Source organism: Coloeus monedula (genome assembly GCF_965178545.1).
Source record: "Coloeus monedula genome assembly, chromosome: 24".
Classification (NCBI taxonomy): Eukaryota; Metazoa; Chordata; class Aves; order Passeriformes; family Corvidae; genus Coloeus; species Coloeus monedula.
The window spans coordinates 5,915,671-5,941,372 of NC_138804.1; the positions used below are offsets into that span (position 1 = coordinate 5,915,671).

The window sequence follows — 25,702 nt, forward strand, 5'->3', positions numbered from 1 at the left end:
GGGAAAGACCTGCTGAGATAAATAATGCAGCGAGTGTGTCCTCAGCCACAGCCACCTCTTGCTGGAACCATGTCCTTTGTGCAGCTGAGCTGGAATTTGAGGAAGAATAAAGCAAATTCACCTCACAGGGTTGTTTTATTTTAATTTTAAGGTGGGTTCTGGTTACCTGATTGAGTCCCAAGGGCAGGGCATGGGGTCCTTCCAGTCTGGGATGGGTTTGACTCCCACACCCCAAGCTCCTGAGCACAGAAACAAAGTCTGGCTGGTGTTGCCTCCACTTGAGCACCTGGGAGGCTTTAACCCATCCCTCCCTCGCTGATGGATCACTTGGGATCACGGGATAACCCAGGCTGGGAGAGCAGGGTCAGCCAGGGAGTCAGGCCAGGTTACTCCAGCCTTTATCTCATCTGGGCTTGAAAACTTTGCTTTCTCTCCCTTTGGCAGAGCTCCTGAGGGATGTGAGCAGGTCTGCCAGGCAGGCAGGGGAGACTCCTGTATTTCACAGGGGTGTTAATCCCTCCTGGCAGGCACACCGGGGCCACACTTCCAGGTTTTCCCCCATAAACCAGCGGATGTGGCTGCTTGCATCCTTCTAATGAGGAAAGCCAAGTTTTCCACTTCAACCTCTGGGCGCAGGAGCTGTGATTTATGGAGAGGGACGTGTTAGGAAACACCACTTGGAAATGAAAAGCACGGCCCGACACCTCGGGTGTCCCCTGACAACTCCTGCACCTCGCTTTTTGTGCCCCTCTTGAGGCTGGCAGGGGACACTGGTGACCCCAGCAGGACACAGGGTTTGTTCTCAGGTGATTTGGGGTTTGTTTTGCTGCCTGTGCAAGCAGTGCCTGTAAGGAGGACGAGGTCACGGCTCAGCTGCCAGCACACCCTGGGAGGGATCTGCTGCAATAACCCTCAGGCTGCTGTTTTGGGCATTATTCTCCCAGTTTTTGCCCACTGCACAGGTCCCACCCGTGGGGATGTTTGGGCTGCTGGGACTCAGCCCTTCTTGTGCCCAGCAGTGTCACGAACAAGGCACAACCCCAACCTTGGTGCCCATCCTGGGGCTGCCCTCCATCCCTGCCCCGTGCCCAGCCCATCCCTCAGCCTGACCCCTCGCTGGCTTCCCTGACCCCTTCTACCCCACAAAGTCCTGCACTTTGTGCGATGGTTCACTGGGGATGGTGGGACACGGTCAAAGATTGGACCTGATGCTCTTGGAGGTCTTTTCCAGCTGTAATAATTCTACAGTCCCCTGATTCTCTGATTCTTGCTCCTTTTCCTCCCTCCCTCCCTGTTCTCTGCTCTCAGCATCCTCCTCCTGTTGTCATAACAACAAGCACCGGCCCGGGTGGCCGTGCCAGCCCTTCCAGCTCGAACAGCTCCTCCCGGGAGGAAGCTCCAGCCCCGAACCATCTGGCCCAGGTGGGGAGGAGCGCAGGGGAGCCCCGGGCAGAGGGACGGGGGTTGTGTCTCCTCTGCCACGCAATGTCCTGGGCACAGGAGGAGCTGGCCCTGGCAGGTCTGTGCAGCACATCCCCGGCCAGCCCTCCACAGCTGTGTCCTGTGTCCTCCACAGCTCCCTGCGGACCGAAATCCCTGCAGCCAGGTCCCCAATCCTCTCAACCCTCTCCTCAGTGAGACCCCAAATCCCTGCAGCCAGGTCCCCAATCCTCTCAACCCTCTCCTCAGTGAGACCCCAAATCCCTGCAGCCAGGTCCCCAATCCTCTCAACCCTCTCCTCAGTGAGACCCCAAATCCCTGCAGCCAGGTCCCCAATCCTCTCAACCCTCTCCTCAGTGAGACCCCAAATCCCTGCAGCCAGGTCCCCAATCCTCTCAACCCTCTCCTCAGTGGAGACCCCAAATCCCTGCAGCCAGGTCCCCAATCCTCTCAACCCTCTCCTCAGTGGAGACCTCAAATCCCTGCAGCCAGGTCCCCGATGCTCTCAGCCCCCTCCTCAGTGAGACCCCAAATTCCTGCAGTCAGGTCCCCGATGCTCTCAGCCCCCTCCTCAGTGAGACCCCAAATCCCTGCAGCCAGGTCCCCGATGCTCTCAGCCCTCTCCTCCCCTCCCTGTGTGACACCATCCAACATGCAGCACCCCCAGGCACAGGCAGGACCAAACCAGAACAGCTGGGTGCAGCTTAAGGAGCCCCAGAAGTTCCCTGTGGCTCAGGACAGGCTTTTCCAAGGGGGACCAGGTCCTTGGGCAGAGCCAGAGCAGCCCCTGAAGGCACTGGGGGCACCGAACTGTGCTCCAGAAAATCCATCAGATCCAGGGTCTCAAAGAAATTTCCCCTGGAAGCCTGTGGCTGGCAATGGATTGAAACCCCCCAGGAGCAGCTTCTTCAGAGCAGCTGGGGCTGCCCCTGGATCCCTGGCAGCGCCCAAGGCCAGGCTGGACATTGGGGCTGGGAGCAGCCTGGGACAGTGGGAGGTGTCCCTGCCCATGGCAGGGGTGGCACTGGGTGATCTTTAAGGTCCCTCCAACCCAAACCTCTCCACGGTTCTGTGGTTCTTCACCCAAGAGTCCCATGAGAGCTGAAAGACTGAAGATTTCTGAAGGTGCTTTTGTGGCTGTGATGCACATCAAGGCCTGGTTATGAGAGGAATTCCTTTTCCCACTCTCCCAGCTGAAGCTCTCAAGCTTCTGGGAGGCAGAACTTGGGGAGAAGGAACAACCATTTTGGATATTTCCAAAGAACAGCAGGAATTTCAGCCTCCCAGAGAGAAAGAGGCACTGGTTTGAACTTCCCGGAGCGTTGTCACCACCCTCCCTTCTCCACACGGCTGCACTTCCCGGGGGAGCCCGCCTGGAGCCCAGCCAAGGGAATCTGAACAGTTTGATCCCACATTTGGCTTCCCCAGGGCAGGAAATGTCTGCTCTCTGCGTCGGGAAAACAAAGGCTCTTTCGGGGGAAGGAATTTCTTGGGACACCTGATTAATGGGAGCCGCTCTGGAGATCGGTGTGACCCAAATTGGCTCCAGGTTTGGGAGCTCAGCGGGGTTTAACTGCAGCATTCTCAGGCAGCTCTGGCTGCCTCCAGCAGTTTTAAGCGTTGCAGAAACGATTTTTTTTCTTCTAAAGGAAAAAATTATTCACCTACTCCGTGGCAGGAGGGGCTGGCAGTGGGACAAACGTCACCATCCCACTGCCTCCAGCCAGGGCTCGCTGCCTAAGAAAGGAAAATCCAAGGGGTTATTAGGGAACCTTCACACATCTCACACGTTTCCCCAGGTTTTTTGGATGCTCCATCCACTTCTCTGCGTCAGGGACAGCAGCAGCAGTGGGGAGCCCCTGGAGCAGGGGATGCAGAGCGCAGCCCCCAGAGCTTTGTCAGCCTTTCCCAGGAAAAACCCTGCTGGCACCCAAAGCTCTGCCCTGCTGACCCTTGTGGGCAGCCCAGGGGTGCTGGGGTACCCATAGCTGGGGAAACTGAGGCACGGAGTGGCTGAGTCCTGGGAAGGGGGTGAAGCTCCTTCCTCGAAAAGCAGTTATTGCTGAATTCCAGACGATCCCTGTGAGGGGAAGGTGGAGGTTTGTCTCCAAAACTTCTCCCCACTCTTCAGGCACAAATGGGGCTTTTCTGAGATTAGTGGAGACTGACCAACCTCCCCCACCCCGTCCTCACCTCCCTCATCCCGCTCGGAATTCAGAGCTGGAGAACTCCAAATATTCAGGCTACGGGCGCTGCTGTTTGGCCAGGGAGCAGCAGGTTCTGCAGCCCCAGCTGGAGCATCACAGGGAGGAATCCCACAGGGATTTCCTTCCCTGCCCCGGTTTCTGAAGCTCTGGGGCCGATGGGGCGAAGGGGAGCAGGGCAGGAGCTGCTCAGAAGGGTTTCCAGGTGAATCAAGGGAATGGATGGGCTGAGGGCAGCTCAGTTCCTGGGGAGGAGCAGTTGGCAGGGGGAAATTCCAGACTTTTTTTATATTTATCCCATTTTTTTTCCCCTAAAGGTTGTGCTCAAGGCCAGGCTAGATGAGGCTCTGAGTACCCTGCCCCAGTGGGAGGTGTCCCTGCCCACAGCAGGGCTTGGAACAGGATGATCTTTAAGGTCCTTTCCAACCCAAACCAGTCTGGGATCCTGGGAATTCAGCCTGGCCTCTGCAGAGTCCCCTCAGAGCATCCTTGGCTCACGGCTTCAGCTCCGTGAGGAGGAAAAACCGGGGGGGAAAAAGGAGGGAAAATCTGAAAAAAAAATAGAATTGTGGCATTTCCACGAGGGCAGCACTTCCCCTGCAGTGGGGGTTCGGCAGGGATGGGGTGGCTGCAGCATGTCCTGGGTTGCAGTGTATTCTATTCCCATCCTCATGAGCTGTTGAAATCAGGTGGGGCAGTGTTTCCTTGCCTCCTCCCCCCAGACTATCTTGCTGTTAATGGCCCATCATTGTCCTGCCCCATGACTCACAGATAACTCCCTCCGGACTATCTTCTGTTAATGAGCCTAATCAACACTTGGCCTCATGACTCATTACCCCATTGTGAGATGCTCCACCCAGAGGGAGGAACCAAGCATCCCCTCGTGGATATAATCGGGGACTCTGACCACCAGAGACAACCCTTTCCACTGGATTTCCAGAGGACAGGAGCTACACAGCCACCACTGGACCTTCTGAGGAAGAGCAGACCTTTTTCTACAGGATCACCGCTTCAGAGGACTGCAGCCACCATTCTACCAGACTGCTACCACCACCCTGCCTAACAGGGACTCCGGTTGTATCTTGACTCTGTCAGTTTGAACCAGTGTTTTCTGCCTTTATTTTGTTTTCCCATTAAATTGTTACTCTGACTTGGTGTCTCCCACTACTTTGTTTTCAAACTAGTACACAGCAGAACCATGATTTTCCCTGATGTGCCTCCATCGTTTCCCAGGAAAATAAAACGGGAATTAAAGAGTGCCACTCGTACACGGAGTGATATGTTGGGACTTTAAAATTTATTCCAACATGCTGTTTTTTTAAAAATACGCCCAGACCGAGCAGACAATCTGAGCTGTAGTAAAGGCAATATTATACTTGTAAAAACTTCTCATTCACAGTACAGATGTCATTTACAATAAGGGTCACAAACATCAAATACTGAGTATTTTTCTTCTTTTTTTTTTGTTTTTTGTTCATTTTTTGTTTGGTTTTTTTTTTTTTGTCGTTTTTACATCAGACTGTGCTTTTTACCTGCTTTTTTTTTTTCTTTTTTTTTGCACTGATATAACCATACAGACATTGCAAGATGCAAGTGTAGAAACTGGAGTTCAAATAAAATTACAGGCAAAACTACCAAATTCCATCGGACGCTGTACATATTTACAGTACCTTTTTTTTTTGGAATGTATTGCCATTTTAGAGAACATATAGAAACTTTCTACAGACTATTCCACTTACAGAATACATACACCTTTTAGAAAAAAAGGCAAATATTTATCTTACATGAGACCATGTATATTAAATTTGCGTACACATTATTATTATTATTATTCATTATTATTATTATTCATTATTTTTTACATTACATTTACTAAAGTGATCGTAAGTGCCATCATATCTCAGTAATGAAAACAGATTGGTTTTATGCCATCAGGACTGATGTTTTTAAATTGTTTCTTTCTTGTTTTTTTTTTTTTTGTTTTGTTTTGTTTTTATTTTTTTTGTAAATAATTTACAATACGCTTTTATTTGTAAATACTGTGCAATAGACAGAAATGTTAAAAGGAAAGGAAAAAAAACCAGAAAAGCAGATGATGACCAGAGGAAAAGCAAGGAGAGCAGGGAAGTGCTAGATCAAATCCTGGAGGATTTTGCATGGAAATTGGGATAATTTGGATGACTTCTCCGAGGATATTGCTTGTTCAGGTGCTGTCTCTGTGGATTTTGGATAAAACCCAGGGCAGGGAAAGCTGCAGAGTTGTTGGGGAGGGGGAGGCAGAGCCCCAGCCCTGGCAGGAAGGATTTGGGATGCTCTGGGTGGACACGGGTGGGAATTACCTGCTCTGCCAGAGGCTCTCCTGCCCCAGAGGGACCCGGCAGCTCAGACAGGGCTGGGCAGGATTTGGGATCAGAGTGAGGCTTGGGACTGGTGGGACATTAGGGACACCAGGGCTGGGATGTCACCCCTTAGGGGCAGGTGAGGAACTGCATTTCTCAGTCAAAAGCTGGAAATTCACAGCTATTCCGTCATGGTTTTTTTCCCTGCTGCAGCTCCTGGGTATCCAGCAAAGGACCTGGGAAAAACCGAAGCTGGCAGAGCTCTGCCTCGAGGACTGGGGGGGTTTTGGGGAGCCAGCTGCCCCCTCGCCTCATCCCATGGTCTGCTTGGCCCTGCAAGACCCCGAGCTCAATTTAGGAGCTAAATCCATGCTGCAGCACAAAGGAGTTCCTGAAACTCCAGAGATGCTCGAGCTTAAGGTCCAAGAGCTTTCTGAGTTCTGGATGTCAGTCCTGGCATAAGAACAGCATCCAGGAGTGATTCCAGAGCTTGGGCCAAGTCCTCTGTGTGCAGGAGGATTTCTGGCTGCCGGAGCATCTCTGTGTGATCCCGGAGCTGCGTGGATGGGAGCCACCCAAAGAGCTCAGCTGGGAGGGAAATATCCCAGCGGGACCGGGGCCGATGGAGCAGCCACACAGCAGAGGAGCAGCCAGGCCGTGTGCCCTCATGGGTTATAAACTGGAGGAGCTCTGCCATGAGAAAAGCGGGGGGGTTTATTTCCACCTGATGCTGAAAAGGAAGGGCTGGGCTCTGCTTTTTCATTTGCCAATTTGCATTATTAATACATTCTCTGGCAGATAATCCTGCCAAGGGCTCTGCAACGCAACAGAGCCACCCTTGCAGCCCTTGCGGGAAGCAAAATGGGGTTTTCCATCCCTGCTTTGCAGGCAGAGCAGACATTCAGAGTGACAGGAAAAGCTGCGAGCAGCAATCAGCTTTCACCGAGGGTGACACAGGGAAACCAAAGGGGGATCCAGGGGGGAACGGCAGCCACCGGTGAGAGCTGGAATAACCCCAGCCCTATTAATATCCCGGGAGTGACATTCCTGTGCTCCTTGGCAGAGGAAACACTTTTGCCCAGGGTCCCAGGTGGCTCCAGCGCGGCTGGGCTGCCCGGGACCCGCCCTGCCCGCAGACAGAGATGCTGGTGCTGGCGGGCTGCAGGTCCCTCCCGCGGAGCTCTGAGCTGGCAGTGCGACCATTAGCCCTTAATTAGCAGTTAGTTATTTTGGGGGGAGCCTTCTCACCCCTTGGGTACAGCGTGAAGCACCATTGCACCCCAGCCAGAGAAGCCAAACTGGGTTGGGACTCAGTTTTTGTGCCCATCTCCTGAGTTTGCAGCGGTCCCTGCCTGCCCCGCTCCGTGGCTGCCGGGGGTGGGAATGGGGTCCGGGCAGGGAATGTCCCCGGGAGCGCCTCAGCCCTTTCCCAAACTCCATTTCCTGGTCTATTTTTTGGCCCCGGGTGAAGGGATCCGGATGGTTACACATTCCCACTGCCCCGATGCTCCGCAGCTGAGATGCAGAAAGCATCGAGCTGCTGGGAGAGCTTCAGAAATCCTCATAATGACAATAATAAACCCCCACAACAACAGCAAAAAAAATATCAATAATTAAGACTTCTGGGTTTTCTTGGGGCTTTCCCCCCTCCCCTTTCCACAAATGACTCCCCCCCCCCCCCCCTTCCACAAATGACGGAGGAGGGAAAAAAAAAATCCACACAAAGTTGAAATAGGTTAAGGATTGAAATGCAGGCAGAGAAAGAAGCTGAGCAGATTTGATCTAGCCCAAAACTGACAGCAAATGCACCAAAAACCCAGACACAGCTGCTGCAGGATTGTTATGTAACACATACATACATACATATATATATATATATGTGTGTGTGTGTGTGTAAAATTAAATACAAAAAGCTACCTTGGATCAAGTTAAGAGCGTGACAAGGGGCAGAAAGTGGCCGAAATCAGGGAAGTCGCTGGATTTCATGGATGGTTTCCAAGGCTGCCCACACCAGAGCACTCCACTCCCATTCACCCTGGGATTAAGCACATATTAAGCACGCACTTAAAGCCTGAGTGGGGTTTAAGCTGGTGCTTAAGAGCTCGAGTAAACGGAGCTGCGCTGCTGAGCCGAGCTCCAGCCCCTGCTCCTGCCTCGGGATCTGTGAACAGGAGCAGCTTCCAGGCTTGGGGCCAAAAACGGGGAGATGGGAAAAAGGGAAACCTGATAGAAGTGCTAATTAGGGGATAAATGGGGTCTGGGCGTTGTTTTGGTCAGTGTCACAGCCTTAATGGTATTTCCATGATATCTTTTTTTGTACTTAATTCCCTTTATGAGAAGAGAAAAAAAAATAGAAAAAATGACAGAATATTATTAAAAAATTTCTATTCTTTGCCCGTGAATCGAGAACAGTTCGTAGCTCATCAAGTCTGGCAAGGAAATATGTTCTTATTCAGGGTTTTATTTGATTCCTTTTATTTAATTTTTTTTTCTTTTTTTTTTTTTTTTTTTTTTTTTGTTTTTTAAAAAGTGTATTACGTACCCGATAAACTGGAACAGCTCTGAAAGAAGAAAGAACTGGTCCACTGGTTAAATATTTATATTATTTTCTTTTTTTTTCTTCTTTTTTTTCTTTTTTTTTTCTTTTTTTTGTTAAAATAAGGAAAAAAAAAAAGAGGTTTGTACAGATTCCATAGACCAGAAAACCCTCTGAAGTAGTAAAGGACCTGCTGGGGCAAACGTCTTGAAGCTTTGTGGTTTAAAAAGTTGTGACAGAGGGAAGGCTCCGTCGGGGTCGCTCTGGATTTGGTATCGGATTTATTGGCAGTTGAGGCCTTTGCTCTGCCAGGGATGCTCATCCCAAAAAATCTGCTCTGGAAAAAGCTGCTGCGCATGCATAACAAGCTGATTTTGCAAGCATTCACCGTTCAGTATAAATGTTTTTATCTCCCAAAACCACCCAAAAACGGGGCCCGTCTGCGCCAGAAGGGCTGAGCTGGGGGTGTCCCGCTTGAATAAAGAAAGAAAGGTGAGAACGAGAGCCGGAGTCACCGAGAGCCCCAGCGGAGGAGCAGAGCCCGGAGCCCTCCCGCAGCCCTGGGGCTCAGCGGGGCCAAAGCAGCCAGGAGCGAGCCTGGGGTGGGGTGGGGTGGGGTGGGGTGGGGTGGATGGGATGGGATGAGGGAATGGGGTGGGATGGGATGAGGGAATGGGGTGGGATGGGATGGGGTGGGATGGGATGAGGGAATGGAGTGGGGTGGGATGGGATGGGATGGGGTGGGATGGGATGAGGGAATGGAGTGGGGTGGATGGGATGGGATGGGATGAGGAAATGGGATGAGGGAATGGGGTAGGATGGGATGAGGGACTGGGGTGGGATGAGATGGGATGGGATGGGGGGATGGGATGGGATGGGATGGGGGGATGGGATGGGATGGGATGGGGAGATGGGATTGGATGGGATGGGATGAGGGAATGGGGTGGGGTGGGATGGGATTGGATAGGATGGGATGAGGGGATGGGATGGGATGGGATGGGATGAGGGGATGGGATGGGATGGGATGAGATGGGATGGGATGGGATGAGGGGATGGGATGGGGATGAGGGATGGGATGGGATGATGGGATGGGATGAGGGGAGCCTGTCCACAACTCAACATGCCGGAGGGAGAGAAAGGGTTTCAAGGCTGGGTTTCCTCCCCTGGGACACCGGGCGAGGGTTTGCAGAGGCTCCCCCGGCGCAGGGAGGGCTCAGGCACGGGCAGGGCTTTGCCGGGCACCGCGGGAGGATTAAAGCAAAGCAGGAGGCTCGTCCAGCGAGAGACCCTTCCTGGCACGGGCTCTACATTCCATACATTCCTACCTTCTCGCAGGTAAATCTTTGAAGAAGAACTTTTTTTTTTTTTTTTTAGGTTTTTTTAAGGTTTTTTTTGTCCCTTTTTTCTTTTTTTTTTTTTTAGAAAAGTGCTTTGCTGGGTTCTGCAGGAGGGAGGGCTGCTCGCGGTTCGTTTTCCTCTTTTCGAGGGACAACTTCTCTCCCTGCCAACAACGAACCTCCCCTGCTCAAGGAAGTGCTACTTTCAGTCACAAGGTCAGGGTAAACACGTTTTTCAAATGTAAAGCAGTTTCAACTGTTTAAAGCACAACCATAGGGATGCGAGGGAAAAAAAACAACCAAAAAACCAACCAAGCACTTTGCAAGAATTAAATAAAGCATGTAATAAATACGAATCATAAACTTCTGTACACAGGAGCAAGGGTTTGGGGTTTTTTTCTCTTTTTTTTTTTTTTTTAATTGTTTAATCAATATAAAAAAAAAGGTTTTTTTCTCTGTTTTGCTTTTGTTTTCAGTGCATCTTCTTCCTCTTTAAAATGCTTAACCCTTTCCTTTCTGCGTCTCTCAGGCCCAGGATTACGCACACCTAAATGGCAAAAAAGACAAGGTCTAACAAACCCCCTTTCCAAAAAACTCTAAAAAAATATTCACAGCCTCAAACAGTTTTGTACATTTCAAGCAACAAAAGGTATAGAAAAAGGCACAAGTAACTGCATACATGTGGAGATAATACCAGACTGGGACAAAGAAAACCAGGAATTTTCCATGGGTTTGGTCATCCACTAGAGTGCTTCTTATGATTATACTAAAGGAAATAGTGTTGAAAATGTCTGTTGATTTTACAGAGGAAGCCTAAAGGTGGAACAGCTGGCGGAGGCTTAAGTACTTCCCGTGTTTTCATCCACCTTTTTGTGAGTTTGACCTAAATCGGAGTGCTCTGGGTGTGGGCTGCTCGCGCCGGGCTCTCCGGAGAGGTTCCTGGGGCGCAGGGAGCAGGGCTGGGCCTGGGGGTGGCCGGGGGGGGGTTCCAGCGAGGGGACGGCTGAGATGAAAGTGCAGGGTGGTTCCGGAGGGGTGCTCGAGCTGCCCGATTGCTGCTTGCCCGTGGGTTCGGAGGGGTCGTCCCCGCTGGCCGAGGGCTCCGGAGAGGGCTCCTGGGGGATGCTGGGGCTGGCTGGGGACACCGAGGGCCCCGTCTGCTCCGCCGGGCTGGGCTCGGCCTCGGCCGCGGGCTTGTGCTCCTCCTGCTCCTGCTGGAGCTCACTAGTCCTCATCTTCTCCTCTGAGAAGCCACCACCCGCCGGCTCCGGGGACAGGGTGTACTTGGAGACCTTCGCAACGGGGGACACGGACGCCGATGACGGCTCTGGAGGGGTTTGGGGCTCCTCGTCCCTCCTGGGAGCCCGGCTGGGCTGGGCGAGGCCGCTGGCTGCAGAGGCGAAGTGTCCCGCTTGGAGGGACAGCACGGGGCCGGGCACCAGGCTGGCGTGGGTGCTGGGCCTGGCCTGCACCATCTGGATGCCCCCGATGGGGATCATGGGGTACGGGGTCCTGGCGAGCTGCTGCGAGTGCAGCGGGAGGTGGCTGAAGACATTCTCCTCCCCTCGGCCGGGAGCGTGGAGGTCGTGAGGGGCCTGCAGGGGCCGGGGGCACGCGGGCTGCGGGGTGCCAGGGGAGCAGGGCGGGCTGCGGGGTTCCATCTTCTGTGCCGGGGGGGAAAAGAAAGAGCTGGGTCAGTGCAGCACACGAGCGATGGCCTCAGCAGCAGCAATGCTCAGTGCAAGGACTGGGGTTAGCGTTTTATTCGGATCTGAGGGAGGTCAATCAACTGAGGGAGATGTGGAGCCCCAAACCGTTAAGGTGAGAGCAGCACAAACCACAGCGTTTCCCTTCTGGGTACAAATGTGCCCCTGGTGTGTTGGGGAACAGATCCAGGGGTTTGGCTTAGGCCTGGATCATTATAAAAGCAGAGAATTGTTTAGTTGGAAGGGACCTTTAAAGGCCATCTCGTCCAACCCCCTGCCATGGCAAGGGACATCTTTAACTATCCCAGGTTGCTCCAAGCCCCAATGTCCAACCTGGCCTTGGGCACTTCCAGGGATCCAGAGGCAGCCCCAGCTTCTCTGGGCACCCTGTGCCAGGGCCTCACCACCCTCAGAGTAAAAAACATCCTCCTTAAATCCAATCTGAATCTCCCCTCTTTTAGTTTAAAACCATCACCCCTCGTCCTGATCTCAGAGCTGCCTCGGAAATGCTGGCAGAGGACGCCAGTGTTTGCCACCAGCCGAGCTGCTTCGGATCCCTGTCAGTGCAGGGGGTTCCCGAGAGCCCAGAATGAGGTTATTAATTAATTTATTTATTTGTCTGGTTTGACTGTGCTTTCCTAAAGCAGGATCGCATCCTCGCAGCTGCTGAGTGCAGGGATGCTTCCAGTGAGAGGCGGCACCAACTCCGGCACGCCCAGCAGTGGGTCCCCACCACCACCCTCACGGGGTGCTCTGTGCAAACCAAGGGTTCCGACCCTACATTTTACCTTTTCCTCTTTCTCTCTCGGTGCTTCCCATAGTTTCCTAACGTACATCATGGAGAGATATGTGGCTAAACAGAAACGGATTAATTAGTGATGAGGTTACGACTAAATCCCTGCACAGGACTCCCAAGAAGAGGAAGCAACAGAAACTGAAATCAACTTTCCATTAAGATGGGGTTGGAGATAAAATGTGAGGATCCACGTGTGAGGAGGGCACATTTCTTTGTAAGATTATGGGGAATAACTCCCTGATCCTGTGAGCTGGATCTCTGAAGAGGCGGCAGAGGAAAGCGGCAAAAGAGAACAGGAAAGAGAAAAAGGAAGAGCCACCAAAGGTAGGGTCAGCAGGGACAAGGTCAAACACTGTCACTTATCCACAGGAAGTCTTGGCTAAATCACTTTAGGGATGCTGGGAAACCCCAAACAAATATTTCAGTGGTGCAACAATCACCACAAGGAGAGACTGCCCTAAGCAAGGGCCTGTGGGAGGAGAGATGGTCGTGGTGAGACTTGGCAGAGCCTGACACTGAAACCCAGCTAAGATCATCTTCAAGCCCTGTTTGGGATCTGACAAATCCTCCTCTGGTCTTTCTGTCTCTTGTGGCCTTAGCAGGAATGTTAATTTTTCAATGAAAGCCCAGCTGCCCATCATGCTGGTAAACAGGAAATTTTCCATTCACGTTTTTGCTGTTGCTTTGGAGGCACATGGAAAATCAACAGTGGTGGCTCTGGGTGCAGAAAAGGAGCAGGAAAATGAAGCCAAAAGGTAGAAGTGAACAAAGGTGGGAATGGCAGACAAGCAGGGCTTCAATCATTGTCTCCTACTGTGGATTTGGGAGCTGAGGGGATTTGCTCCAAGCAGAGGCAGCAGAAAGTTATCCTGACAGAAGAGCTGAAGGATGGGGGTTCCCAGAGCCCTGAGATTCACCACGAGACATGAATTGACAGGGGAGGGAAACAGCATTAAAGGAAGCCAAAGTCTGGGCCTAAAATAAAGGAAAGTCTCTGAGAAGGTGAGACAAAGGCTCAGAGTGGAAAGGAGGAGGAAGGAGGACAGAAGATTGTCGTGGGCACGGGAGAAAGGTCTGCAGAAGCCCTGGCTCAGCACCCAGGGTGGCAGGGGCTCTCTAAAGGCCTCTCTCTCCCCAGGGCAGTCCCTGAGGGCTGGAGTCTCTCCCCACAGCGAGTGGATCTCACGTTCATCAGCACAACTGACAGCAGAGCCCGGCACTCCCGCAGGAAGGGGGAATATTCCACCAAAGCCCGCATCCTTCTGCCTGCAGCACAGGAACGGGCGAGTTCCCTTCACCCACAGGATCTCCAGCAGAGAGATTAAATAATGTTCTGGGCCCAGTGGGAACCCCCTCGCTGTGCTGAAGAGAGAAGCCAGATGAAATGAGAGATGTCCAAACAAACCTTTCTCAGCAGCTCCCCCAGCAGAGCTGGCTGTGGGTGGACACAGGGCTCAGCCAGGGCTGCCTCAGAGCTGCCTCAGGCCACTGACCAGTGGAAAATGGTCACAGCTCCACCCCAGCCGGGGAAACCTCAGGGATGGGAATGAAATTCCCAGGAACAAAAAGGCTCTAAGTGACAATTAATCATTAAGAGGTTGTCCTTGCTGATTGTCCCGGCAGGCCTGGCTGGCCCAGGGGTGGGAATAAGCCCTCGGAGAAGGGATAACTTTATTTCTCTCCAGCTGAGAAGGGCAGGACCCAAATGGGTGCAAAACCCACTGCTGTCCCCTGTCCCTGTGCACTTCTGCATCACAGCCTTCACCAAAAACCCGACCAGAGAACACCCTGTGGGGAGCAGAGGGCAGCAGGGCTCTGGACTTACCAGCTTGGACTCGTAGAGCTGTAAGTTTTTGCCAAAGAACCTGTGAGGTAGAGGCATCGAAGAGAACATCCCGGGCTGGGCTTGGTATGAGCTTGGAACTTTGTCCTCCGCTGATTTGCTGGTGCCAGGCACGTCCTCTTTCCCAGGGGATGGATACCTGGACAGCTCCAAGCAGCCTGGAGACAAGACTTTCTTCAGGGAGAAGTACCTCAGGGATGCCATCTCTCTGCTGGGCGACGAGTGCCTGCCAGGGGACACTTCTCCGTCTGGGGGGAGGGCTGTCCTCGGGGACAGCTCCCTCCGGGGGGACAGGTGCCTGCTGGGCGACAGCTCGAGCCTTGGGGACACACACCTCAGGGGAGACGCCTCCCTCCTGGGAGAGAGGCGCTGGCAGGGGGACAGCCCCCTCCCTGGGGACAGGCACCTCAGGGAGGACAGCTCTGCCGTGGGGGAGAAGCGTTTGGGGGAGGTTTCGTTTTTGGTCAGTAAGTGCTTCCTCGCTATCATTGGTCTGCTGCTGCCACCCCCTCTGCCACCGTCCTGGCTCGGGGACCACCTTTTCCTCGGGGAGGTGTCTTTGGAGGTCGACAGGTCCATGGCCAAGGACATCGGTGGCCTCGTGACAGACTCTCTCTCAGCAGGAGCCAAGTGCTCGGTGGAGGTCAAAGCTGGTCTGTGGAGGCTCAAGAAGCTGTGGCACACAGCAACGTCGCTGCTGTCTGCTGACCACTTGCTTTCCAGCCCTGAGGAGGAGGAGGAGGAGGCCTGCTGGCCTTCCCCTGCTTTCGGGGTGCTGGCAGCAGCTTCTCGAGCTGTGGATGGTGCCGTGTCAGTGCCTTCCTCTTGGGAAGATGGGGAGCCCCCTGAGGAGTGCAGCAGGAGGGTGCCGTGTTTGCCTTCGGGCAGCTTCAGGGCTGGCTCGTCTTGGCTCTCCTCTTCCTCCTCGTCTTCCTCGTCCTCATTGTCGTCATCGTCGTCGGATTCCTCGAGGTCTGAAAACTGGTGTTCCTCAATGGGCTCAGATCCCTCCCGCCCCTCAGAGTCCTGGAAAAGGTCTTCACTGGTTCCTGGAGGCAAACACGAAACAGAGAGTGTAAAACACACGTTCAGGATCTATTTTTGTGCTAAATCTGCCCCTACAACACACGTAAGGGGCTATTTTTGTGTTACATCTGCCCCTAAAATACCTGTAAGGGGCTATTTTTGTGCTAAATCTGCCCCTAAAACACACATAAGGGGCTATTTTTGTGTTACATCTGCCCCTAAAACACCTGTAAGGGGCTATTTTTGTGCTAAATCTGCTCACAAGCTCTAAGGGCACTGGAGGAGACAGGACCCAGCTGTTTCCTAGGTCTGATCATCTCCTGCTTTGAAGCTGCAGCCCTGCCCTCCCTGCCAGCTGCCCTGCTGATGATCCCAGTAGATCCCAGTGAATCCCACTCCACCCCAGTTCCAGCTCTGTCAGCACCCACAGCCCTCAGGCCCTGCTGGGCACCTGCCACACTCTTGATTTGCTCTAAAATGCAAAAAAAAAAAAAAAAACAAACAAAAAAACCCCTTTAATAGATGAGAACAGCAGCACCCCCATCCTTCAGTGGGGTTTGATGATTATTTGTGGCAGTGGCGACTCCAGAATATCCACAGCTGCCAAAATATGGCCAGCTCCACCTGTTGGGCCTTTTCCTGCCTGGATTTTTAGGCTTTTAGGCTTTTGGGCTTTTCAGCAAGGCTTTTTAGGCTTTCTCTAAAAATCGAACAACAGGGTGGAAGGAACCTCTGTGGATTTTCCTGTGGTAGGATAAATTCCAGCTGTGGTTCGGAGGCTTCTGTGGGGCAGAGGATTTGGGGCTTTGTAAATCAGAGCTTGGGGGCAGTGAGGAGGAGAAAAAAAGCAAATTTTACAGGATTTTAAATATTCCTGCAGGTGAAACCACATCTCTCTGCTGCTTGAAGGGGCAGCAGGAGCTTTTGGGGCTGGGTACCGAGCTTTCAGCGCTCAGAGAAAAATCTGCTTTTCCCCTGGCAGATGCGCAGGGCTGCTGGCAGCAGGACAGGTCCGTCGGGAACAGCCACTGGATGTCACTGCAGCTCAACAGAACCGCCCTGCCAGGGCCGCGGGTCCCCCTGCTCCGGAGGGGCTGGAAATGTTCAGCTGTGCCCCTGCCAGGCGCCCGGAGATGCAGCGGAGCTGCTGGGACACGCTCGGATCCCGGCGTGGCCCGGGTGCTGCTGTGACACCCGTGTGTGACAAATTGCATCGCTTCAGCCCGGGGCACGGCTCCTCCTGCGCCCAGCCTGGAACAGGTCCCCGTTCAGAGGTGCCACTGCCAGCAGCACCAGCTGGAGGGGGCATTAAAGGGAGCCGAGCTGGGCCGAACCTGCCCGCAGCAGCCAGGGTGGCTCCAGAGGAGACACGGCTGCACAGCACGGAGTCCCTGTGAGGGACTAAAAGGACTAATTGGGTTTATTTTGAACGCCAGGGCCTTACAAGGAACTGCTCACGAAGCGATTGGCATTCCCAGTCGCATGGATTTTCCCATGGTTGATTATCCACCCAAGAGCCCGCCTGAAACCGGGAATGGAAAGGAGCATCTCATCTATCCCTCCAATATCCACTCAAAACATCCCTGCAGCAGTCCCTGAAGGCAGAGCTGTCCCAGCAGCTCTCCACGGGGAGGGATTCTGGCTCACATTGTGAAATCCTCCACCGTGACGGGGGGATGCTGGGCCCGGGCTCTTTGCAAACTCCCAGAGGAGCTGAGCTCAGAACAAATATTATTCCAAACTCCCAGCTGTAGGCTGAGCCGTGCATATTTCCTGCTTGGAAGAGGAACGCGTTTCACTGGCCGAGCTGTGAGCCAGCCCCTGACTCTGGTTTTGGGGTTGGGGACAGAGGAGCTGTGCCTTGTCCTGGTGCTCTCCTTTCTTTGCCCCGGCCGGGACAGAGCAGGGTCAGGGTCAGGAGCGAAGGGAAAGTGAAGCCAGCCCCAAACTGGGGGAGCTGTTTGCGTTTACCACCACGAATTCCAGCAAGGGAAACATCTCAGCGAGTCCTGGGACAGCCCCAGGGATCCGCTTTGGCCTCCTGACACCATCCCTGAGCCCAGGCTTCCAAAATTCATCCTGCTGGGCTCGTGGGGAGAGAAAGGGCAGGGCAGGGAGGGAGGAATGGAGGAAGGAAGGAGAGAGGGAATTAGTGGGAATGTGTCCTGCTGACAGCTTCGTCTGAGGTTGCATTTCATTGCGTGTGTGTTATTTATCCTGCCCAAATGGTGCCATCCCACCGAGCCCAGCCCAGGCAGGAGTGAGGAATTCTACTCCAATCTCCTTTTATAGTAACACCCCTTGCTTTCTGCTGCCCCTTAAATAGAAATACAAACAATCAAGTGAAATACAACTCCGGTTTAAAATAATCCGGGGAGTTTTAGGAACGGCTGCTCCGTCCCCGCCTGCCCCCAGAGGAAAGCACGGCAACCTTCCTGTGCTGCTTTGTGTCATGTGGAAATTGGAGCCTTTGTTGTTATTATTATTATTATTATTTAATTAAAACAGTCCTTTTAGTTCTGGTTCTGAGCCTCTTTGCAAGGAAGAGAGAGGACACAGGGGAGGGCGCTTTGCAGCCCCTCGCCCTGAGAACGGGGGCTGTGGTCACAGCTGGATCTTGGATTTCTCATGCACCTTTCTGTCATTCCTGGGTTATTTTCTCATCCATCCAAACAGCCCTGACCACTAGAGGACAAAATCCCATTTTCTGCCTGTCTCCCTGGCTGCTGTATTCAGTATTTACTCGACGTTTGTGAGCAATGGGCCTCTCTGCTCGTGGAGCAGAATATTCCCATTTCCAGCAGAAGTCCAGTGTTGGCTTTGACCAGGTGGGAGGGAAGCTGGGAGGAACAAAAGGAAACCTCCTGTGATCCCAGCCCTCCCGAGGGCACCTTTGTGCACCCCCTGAACACCCACACAGGGGCTCGGCAGCACCGGGAGCAGGAAATGGGCTCCAAATCCCAAGTTCACACGGATTGCTTGCACAAAGTCCAGACACACTCCAGGGGCAGCTCTGCAGCCAACCAACACCTGGAGGGGAGACCCTCCCCAGCAGCCTCAGGCAGGGAGGGGTCAGTGACTGAGTGATGGCCAAGGCAAAGCCCCCCAGCTGATGGGGCCGTGGTTTGGGCTGAGAGCTCTCCCAGCTGCCCTGGGCATGCCAGGGGACCTTCCTTAGAATTCCTCTTTCCATGAGGCCATCACCTGACAGAACTCCTTTTCCCAAGCTTTCACCCATTCCTGACTTCCACAACAACGCTGGGTGCATTAACCCTGAGTGATCCAGGGATGAATGGCCGGGGAAGTCAGGACTGGAAGCACTGCCCTGAGCTGCTGAAGGGAGCCCCGGTGTCCTCAGAAGGCTGCAGCTCCACGGAGCGTAAATAGGACGCTGGATTTGCAGGTTTCCAGCAGTGACACACACCGGGATGAATTGGTTCTATGATGGAAGGGTGTAAAGTAACAGTCGTTCTTTCAGAAGTGTGAAATGAACCCTTGGGATTCACCTTCCTGCTCCCCCTTCCTGGCTTTGATCATGGAATGGTTTGGGTTGGAGGGACCTTAAATCCCATCCCATCCCACCCCTGCCATGGGCAGGGACACCTCCCACTGTGCCAGGCTGCTCCAGCCCCAATGTCCAGCCTGGCCTTGGGCACTGCCAGGGATGCAGGGGCAGCCCCAGCTGCTCTGGCAATTCCATGCCAGCCCCTGCCCACCCTGCCAGGGAACAATTCCTGCCCAAGATCCCACCCGGCCCTGCCCTCTGGCACTGGGAAGCCATTGCCTGGCTCCTGGCCCTGAATCCCTTGTCCCCAGTCCCTCTGCAGCTCTCCTGGAGCCCCTTTAGGCCCTGCCAGGGGCTCGCAGCTCTCCCTGGAGCCTTCTCCTCTTCAGCTGAGCACCCCCTGCTCTCCCAGCCTGGCTCCAGAGGGGCTCCAGCCCTGCAGCAGCTCTGTGGCTTTAGGGATCTGCTGAAGCAACACCAAAACGGGGTGTGAGAGCAGGGACAGATCTCAGTTAATCAATTATTTTATGTGAGTCCCTGGGATGAAAGGGCTCTCCAGCGATGTTCCACGGCAGGAGCCTCCCCGTCCTGCTGTTCACACCCCACCAACACTTCTCCCTCGGGATGACAACTGCAAAATCCCTGGCTGGGTTTTGGCTGTACCTTCCTGCGGGAAGGGCAGAGCAAAGCACCGCCTGCGTCTGCCTGGTGCAGGAACAGCCCCCCGGCCTGCAGGGCCGCCAAAGGGCCGCCCCCACGCTCACATTCAGCACTTGGAGTGATAAAGCATCCCCCAGACCCCAATCCAGGCTGCCAGGAATGGTTTTTTCCCCTTCACCCTCCAGCCCGTGGTTGCAGCACCAGGGTGGGGCTGCACAGCCTCGCGCACGGAATCCTCGGGGCTTGGGATCGCCCTTGGGGTGGGATCCTCGGGGCTGGGATCGCCCTTGGGGTGGGATCCTCGGGGCTTGGGATCGCCCTTGGGGTGGGATCCTCGGGGCTTGGGATCGCCCTTGGGGTGGGATCCTCGGGGTGGGATCCTCGGGGGTCTCATTTTGCTGCTTTGGAGACTCCCTCCAGAGCCACGAAAGGCCCGAGCTCGTCCAGAGCATGGCAGAGACACCCTGGGATACCAACAAGGACTTCTCATGCCACAGATTCCCTGTTTATTGGGATGCATGCGCAGAGAACTGAGCAGGACCGGCTCTGCCCATCCCTGCCCATCCCTGCCCCACCAAAAACTTCAGGCAGGCACAGAACCAGAGCCCTTAAAGCCAGAAAATTCCTCTGGGACCACCAACCCCCAGCAAGGAGACCCAGGCTCACACTTCCCCCACGGATGCAGCTCCCAGCACGGCCCCACGCACACAGAAACCCCTGGAAGGAGCCTGGGGGGGACAAAACTGCTCCCATCTGTGGCAGGACGTTCTGCAGAGCAGGGCTGGGCCCTGGCTGGATGCTGCCCCTCCCTCAGCACCCACAGCAGCTTTAGAAAGGGGAAGGTTTTACCTTCTTCGGCTTCCAGATCCACCAGTGAAGATACCAACACGCCCAGCTCCTGACATTTTTTGCTGTGGGCCTTTGACTTCATGTGTTTAGTCAGATTCCCTGAAAAGAAGCAGAAAATGTATTTTACTCAAATATGGCTCCTTTCCCACCTTTTTTTCCCTTTTTTTTTGTTTTTTTTTAGATTTTTTTTGTATTTTCTTCTTTTTTTCCTTTTTTTCCCCATTTTGCAAGCTCAGCAGTCACAAGCCAAAACTCTCTCTGAACCAGACTAAGGTCCCTGACTGGCCCCAAGCCCCTGCCCACTGCAAATACCCTGTGACACAAGGCCAGGTCCCCCCTTCCCTCCCTCTGCTGCTGCCCTGGGGTGCAGCAGGAGGTGCTGGGGGACCCTTCAGGTGTTCTGCAGCCTGCAAAAACTGCTGGGGCACAGTTTTGGGGCTGGGGGAAGAAAAGGCCCGGTTTTTTTCAGCTGTGAGGGTGCAGCAAAGGAAAAATGGCAGGAAAGTGGGGATGGGAAACACATCCCAGTGTGGCATCACCTCCAACCTCATCCCGACACAGCCCTGCCTGCCTGGAGGTGAGGGGATCCTCAGCACCGCAGGGCAGAGCGGTTCCACCCTGGAAATGTTCCAAAAATGAGTGGATGTGGCATTTGGGGACATGGGGCAGGGGTGGCCTTGGCAGTGCTGGGGAGTGACTGGGCTGGAGGATCTTGGAGGGCTTTAACAGGTTTAATGGTTTTATCATTCCACGATAAAATGAGGGTTTGAGCTGCCAGCAAGAGGGAAAAATCCCCCCACATTCCCATTTTTCCCCATAAGGATGGCTCAGGTGTTCTGGAAGTGTTCAGAAAATGAGTGGATGTGGCATTTGGGGACACAGGGCAGGGAGAGAACGGCTGGACTGGATTATCTTGGATGGCTTTTCCAATTTTAATGATTTTATGAGGGTGCAGCAAAGGAAAAATGGCAGGAAAGCGGGGATGGGAAACACATCCCGGTGTGGCATCACCTCCAACCTCATCCCGACACAGCCCTGCCTGCCTGGAGGTGAGGGGATCCTCAGCACCGCAGGGCAGAGCGGTTCCACCCTGGAAATGTTCCAAAAATGAGCAGATGTGGCACCTGGGGACACGGGGTAGGGAGGGAGTGGTTGGGCTGCAGGATCTTGGAGGGCTTTAACAGGTTTAATGATTTTATGATTCCATGATAAAATGAGGGTTTGAGCTGTCAGCAAGAGGGAAAACCCCCCCACATTCCCATTTTTCCCCCACAAGGATGGCTCAGGTGTTCTGGAAATGTTCCAAAAACGAGTGGATGTGGCATTTGGGGACATGGGGCAGGGGTGGCCTTGGCAGTGCTGGGGAGTGACTGGGCTGGAGGATCTTGGAGGGCTTTAACAGGTTTAATGGTTTTATCATTCCACGATAAAATGAGGGTTTGAGCTGCCAGCAAGAGGGAAAACCCCCCCACATTCCCGTTTTCCCCCACAAGGATGGCTCAGGTGCTCTGGAATGCACCAAAGGACCAGGCCAAAGCTCTCGGCTCCTTGAGCAGGAGGAGCCTTGGACACCCTCTGGAATTCAGGAATCTCTGGGAAGGGCAGCCCCCGTGGGGGAGGGAATGCCATGGGGGGTCACTGGGGGCTGCTCTGGGACAGGGGGGTGGGCTAACTCCTGGGCACCACAGAGCACCTCTCTAATTCGACCTCCCACACTACAGGCAGGTTAATTAGACACTAATTAACCAGACTTTTAGCCCAGGGAATGCTGAACAAAGGGGAGCGTTTGCTGGAGGGGGAGAAGCAAGCGGAGGGGGGGGAACAGACAGGAAATGAAGGGAGGAGAATTCAAGCAGAAATGTCCCATTTTCCCTTTCCTCTCTGACAGCTCTTCCTAAAGTCCCAGACTGCGACTGGGATGGACCTTAAAGCCCATCCAGTCCCACGGGCTGTGACACCTTCCACTGTTCCAAGTTGTTCCAAGCCTCATCCAGCCTGGCCCTGGACGCTTCCAGGGATTTATGGGCTGAGGGGATGATGAGAAGAAACCTGGGCCCTGCTGAAGGAATGTTTGAATTTCCCAGCGCTGGCTGAGCGTTGCCTGTTCCCTGCTGTGCCCTCGGCCTTGCTGCCACTGACACCTGAGGGCACTGAGGGGAACCAGGCTTGGCTTTCTCACCAAACAATTAAAAAAAAAAAAAAAAAAAAAAAAAGAGGAAAAAACTGAATTCTCCCGCTTTATTACAACCTCCAGCTGAGGATGGAGGTCCTGCCCTCCAAAGTGCCCAGTCCCTGAGCTGGTGGGAGCACAGAGAGTCTCTCTGAGCCTCTCCTGCTGCTGCTCTGGATATTTGGGATAAAAAAGCCACTGTTTGCTGGAGCAGAGCATTACCCGTGGTGCCCTCACCTCTCAGAGAGTGCCACAACCACCCAGCTGCCACCTGGATTCCTCCTTAGCCCATGAATTATTGATTTCAGCCCATTTCGTACAAAATGGAGCAGCTCCAGCAGGGAAGACCACGGGAGACAAAGGCTGACTCTATATCCCTCTGTAGCTGGCACCCAAGCTGGATGTGGATCCAGGGGATGTTTAATAATTTAAATGCAGCAAAACAACTCCAAGTAAGAGAGATTTATTATTTTTAAGCCTCGTGTTTAATTCCCCTTAGCCCCATGGTCAGGACGCTCAGGTGTGAGGATGAGGCCAGCCTGGCTCAGCTCCCTGCTCCAAATCAGAGTCCTCTTTCTCCACCCCAAACCAGGAGTTTTGCTGTGGCCCCAAACCCACCCTGTGAGCCAGAAGTGTGTTCTCATGGCCACCTCTGCTCCCAGTGAATCACCATTGCCTGAAAATGAAAAAAAAAGCACCCAACCAGTCCAAACTGCGGCCTCATGGAGCTGGAATTTGGTTTTGGAAGTGAAAAGCAGCACAAACACAAACTGAGTCAGCGTGCTGAAATCCACCCTGTGCTGCCGCCCGCCCAGCAGGGCACCTCACAGCCCGGCTGGCAGAAATGCCCCATCCCCGCTCAGCCAGCACAGCAAAATCCCTGCCTGGAGTCACCCCAAGGGCAACAAACACAAAACCAGCCCAGGGCAGTGCCTGCTGTGAGCAGGGGCTGATGTGGGGATCCAGCTGAGCGGGAGGGGACATCCCCCGGAGCTCTGGTGTGGCCCCAGCCCCAAAAGCAGCCCAGAAATCCTCTGTGCCACAAGCACCCGGCTCTGGAAGCACCAGGAGGCAACAGCAGGAATTCCTGAGGAGAGGGGGGCTGTTCGGTGCCATGCTTGGGGACTCCTCACTGGCACTCCGAGGCCACTGTGGCCACCTCAGGTGTCCAAAGGTCCAGTGGCCCCTGTGGAGCTGCAGGACCTGGGCAGGGCTCCCAGAGCCCTCCCTGCACCTCAGCAGCCGCTGGGGTTGAGAAGCTGTGCCAGGAGCCACCAGTGTCAGCTCCTGTTCTCCTTTCTGTCCCAGTGTGTGGCTGCTGCCTTCCCTCCCTCCCCAGCCCAGGCACTGCCAGCCCCCAGCGCCAGCAAATTCACCCCAAACACCAAAGCACCAACTCATTCCAAGCTTTACTTTCCTTCCTCTTCAACTTCTTTTTCCTCTGCTCTGTCCCTTCCTTCATCCCCCCCAGGTAAAGCCAAGATCCTCCTGCAAAGCTCGGGGTGCAAATCCTGCACACGCTCCCGGAGAAATCCCAACAGAACTGGGGTGCTGCATCCTTTCAGGGAAGGGAGACTCAGCAGGCCAGATCCTCATCTGCCCCCTCTGCATCATTTGAAGGAAATGAAGAGCTGGATGCTGCTTCCCACCAGCTGAGAAGCTGAGTGATCATCCTGGGAGCAATCTGGAGGACAAGGATATTTGTCTTATCAGGGCTCTTCCTCCAGTCTGTGGTTTTTTTCGACCCCTTAATTAATGCTGGCAGGATGAAAGCTGCTCAAGTCCTTCGGCAGATTTCCAGTAAAATCAGCACCACTCTGCCTAAGTGAAAGCCGGACCTGGATCCTACAAGGGAAGGCTCACAGCTACTTGTTGCCTCGCAGAGTTCTGGCTCCCAAGTTAAAAAAAGGCCAAAAAAAAAGAAAAAAAGTAAGAAAACCACACAGCACTGCTTCCTTGGAAACCATGGAAAAAACATCTCCGAGGGAGCAAGAGAGACCAGCAGGGAGGCTGGGTTTAAATAGCAGAGGAATTGCACTGAACCCTGAGCAGGTGAGTGCTCCTCACTGGGGATTGTTTACCAAAACCCTCCCAGATTCGAAATAAACCGGCTCTATTTAAAAAAACCTCAGGAATTCTTGGGAGCTGCGAGCCCCCAGGAGGAGCAGAGGCAGAGCGAGCACGGCTCCCATTACGCCTGCCCAGAACTATGTGCTACAGCTGCTTGAGCTCTGCCGATGCTGTGAGGTCTTACTGGGGACTTAGAGCAGCTTAAATGCCTGTGTTGTTTGGAGAAAGCCGAGCCTCGAGCCTTCCAAAAGCACCTAAAGCAGCTTAATGGGGGCTAGAAGTGATTTCCCAGCTAAATTTCATGAGGGAAATGATTTTTTTTTTTTTTGGAAGAGCCGTTATCATCCTCGCAAGGTGACGGAGTTAGAGCAGAGCGCAGGGAGCCAAAGCGTTGGGACTCCTGGCAAAGAGATCCTGTCTGTGCTGGGGGTGCACCGTCCTTTCTGTTTCTGCCCTTAAACCTGATCAATTCAGCAACAGCCAAAAAATAAACTCAAAAAAACCACCAAATGACCGAGTGCAGGAGCTCAGCGTGGAGGCAGCACCGCGACACAAACGGTCACAGCTTCCCAGGATTAGCAATTGTCACGTCCCTCTTTGAAAATCATTCACCAGGAGAGCAGCAGCTTCTCTGGAAGGAGGAGAATCCCACAGAGCCAGGCTGGGAGAGCTGGGGGTGCTCAGCTGGAGAGGAGAAGGCTCCAGGGAGAGCTGCGAGCCCCTGGCAGGGCCTAAAGGGGCTCCAGGAGAGCTGCAGAGGGACTGGGGACAAGGGATTCAGGGCCAGGAGCCAGGGAATGGCTTCCCAGTGCCAGAGGGCAGGGCTGGGTGGGATCTTGGGCAGGAATTGTTCCCTGGCAGGGTGGGCAGGGGCTGGCATGGAATTGCCAGAGCAGCTGGGGCTGCCCCTGGATCCCTGGCAGTGCCCAAGGCCAGGCTGGACATTGGGGCTGGAGCAGCCTGGGACAGCAGGAGGTGTCCCAGGGGTGGCACTGGGTGACTCTTAGGGTCCCTCCCAACCCAAACTGTTCCAGGTTTCTGTGATTTGCTGGGAGATGCACTCACACACGGAGAACCAGCCATAAATGATACTCTGTGTCCCAGATAAATCCTTGAAACAGGTTTTACGTGGGATTTAAATACTTCACAGGCCTTGATTTAGGTCTTGGTGGGGAGATAACGTCCCCAGGTGAGACTTTAGGAGGAGGAAAGCTTTAATTT

At 53.8% G+C, this 25,702-nt stretch overlaps 1 protein-coding gene across 1 annotated transcript in view; it reads right to left on the bottom strand.

The window, feature by feature from the left end:
* Window positions 1-10,108: 10,108 nt before the first annotated feature.
* HIVEP3 (HIVEP zinc finger 3) overlaps window positions 10,109-25,702 on the bottom strand; it is a 64,744-nt gene continuing 49,150 nt past the window's right edge. The window contains exons 4-6 of the mRNA XM_082296707.1: window positions 20,242-20,340; window positions 14,184-15,250; window positions 10,109-11,520 (exon numbers count right to left, since the gene is read on the bottom strand). Of these exons, the coding sequence (XP_082152833.1) occupies window positions 10,696-11,520; window positions 14,184-15,250; window positions 20,242-20,340 (1,991 nt within the window). The 3' untranslated portion in view covers window positions 10,109-10,695. The remainder of the gene's footprint in view (window positions 11,521-14,183; window positions 15,251-20,241; window positions 20,341-25,702) is intronic.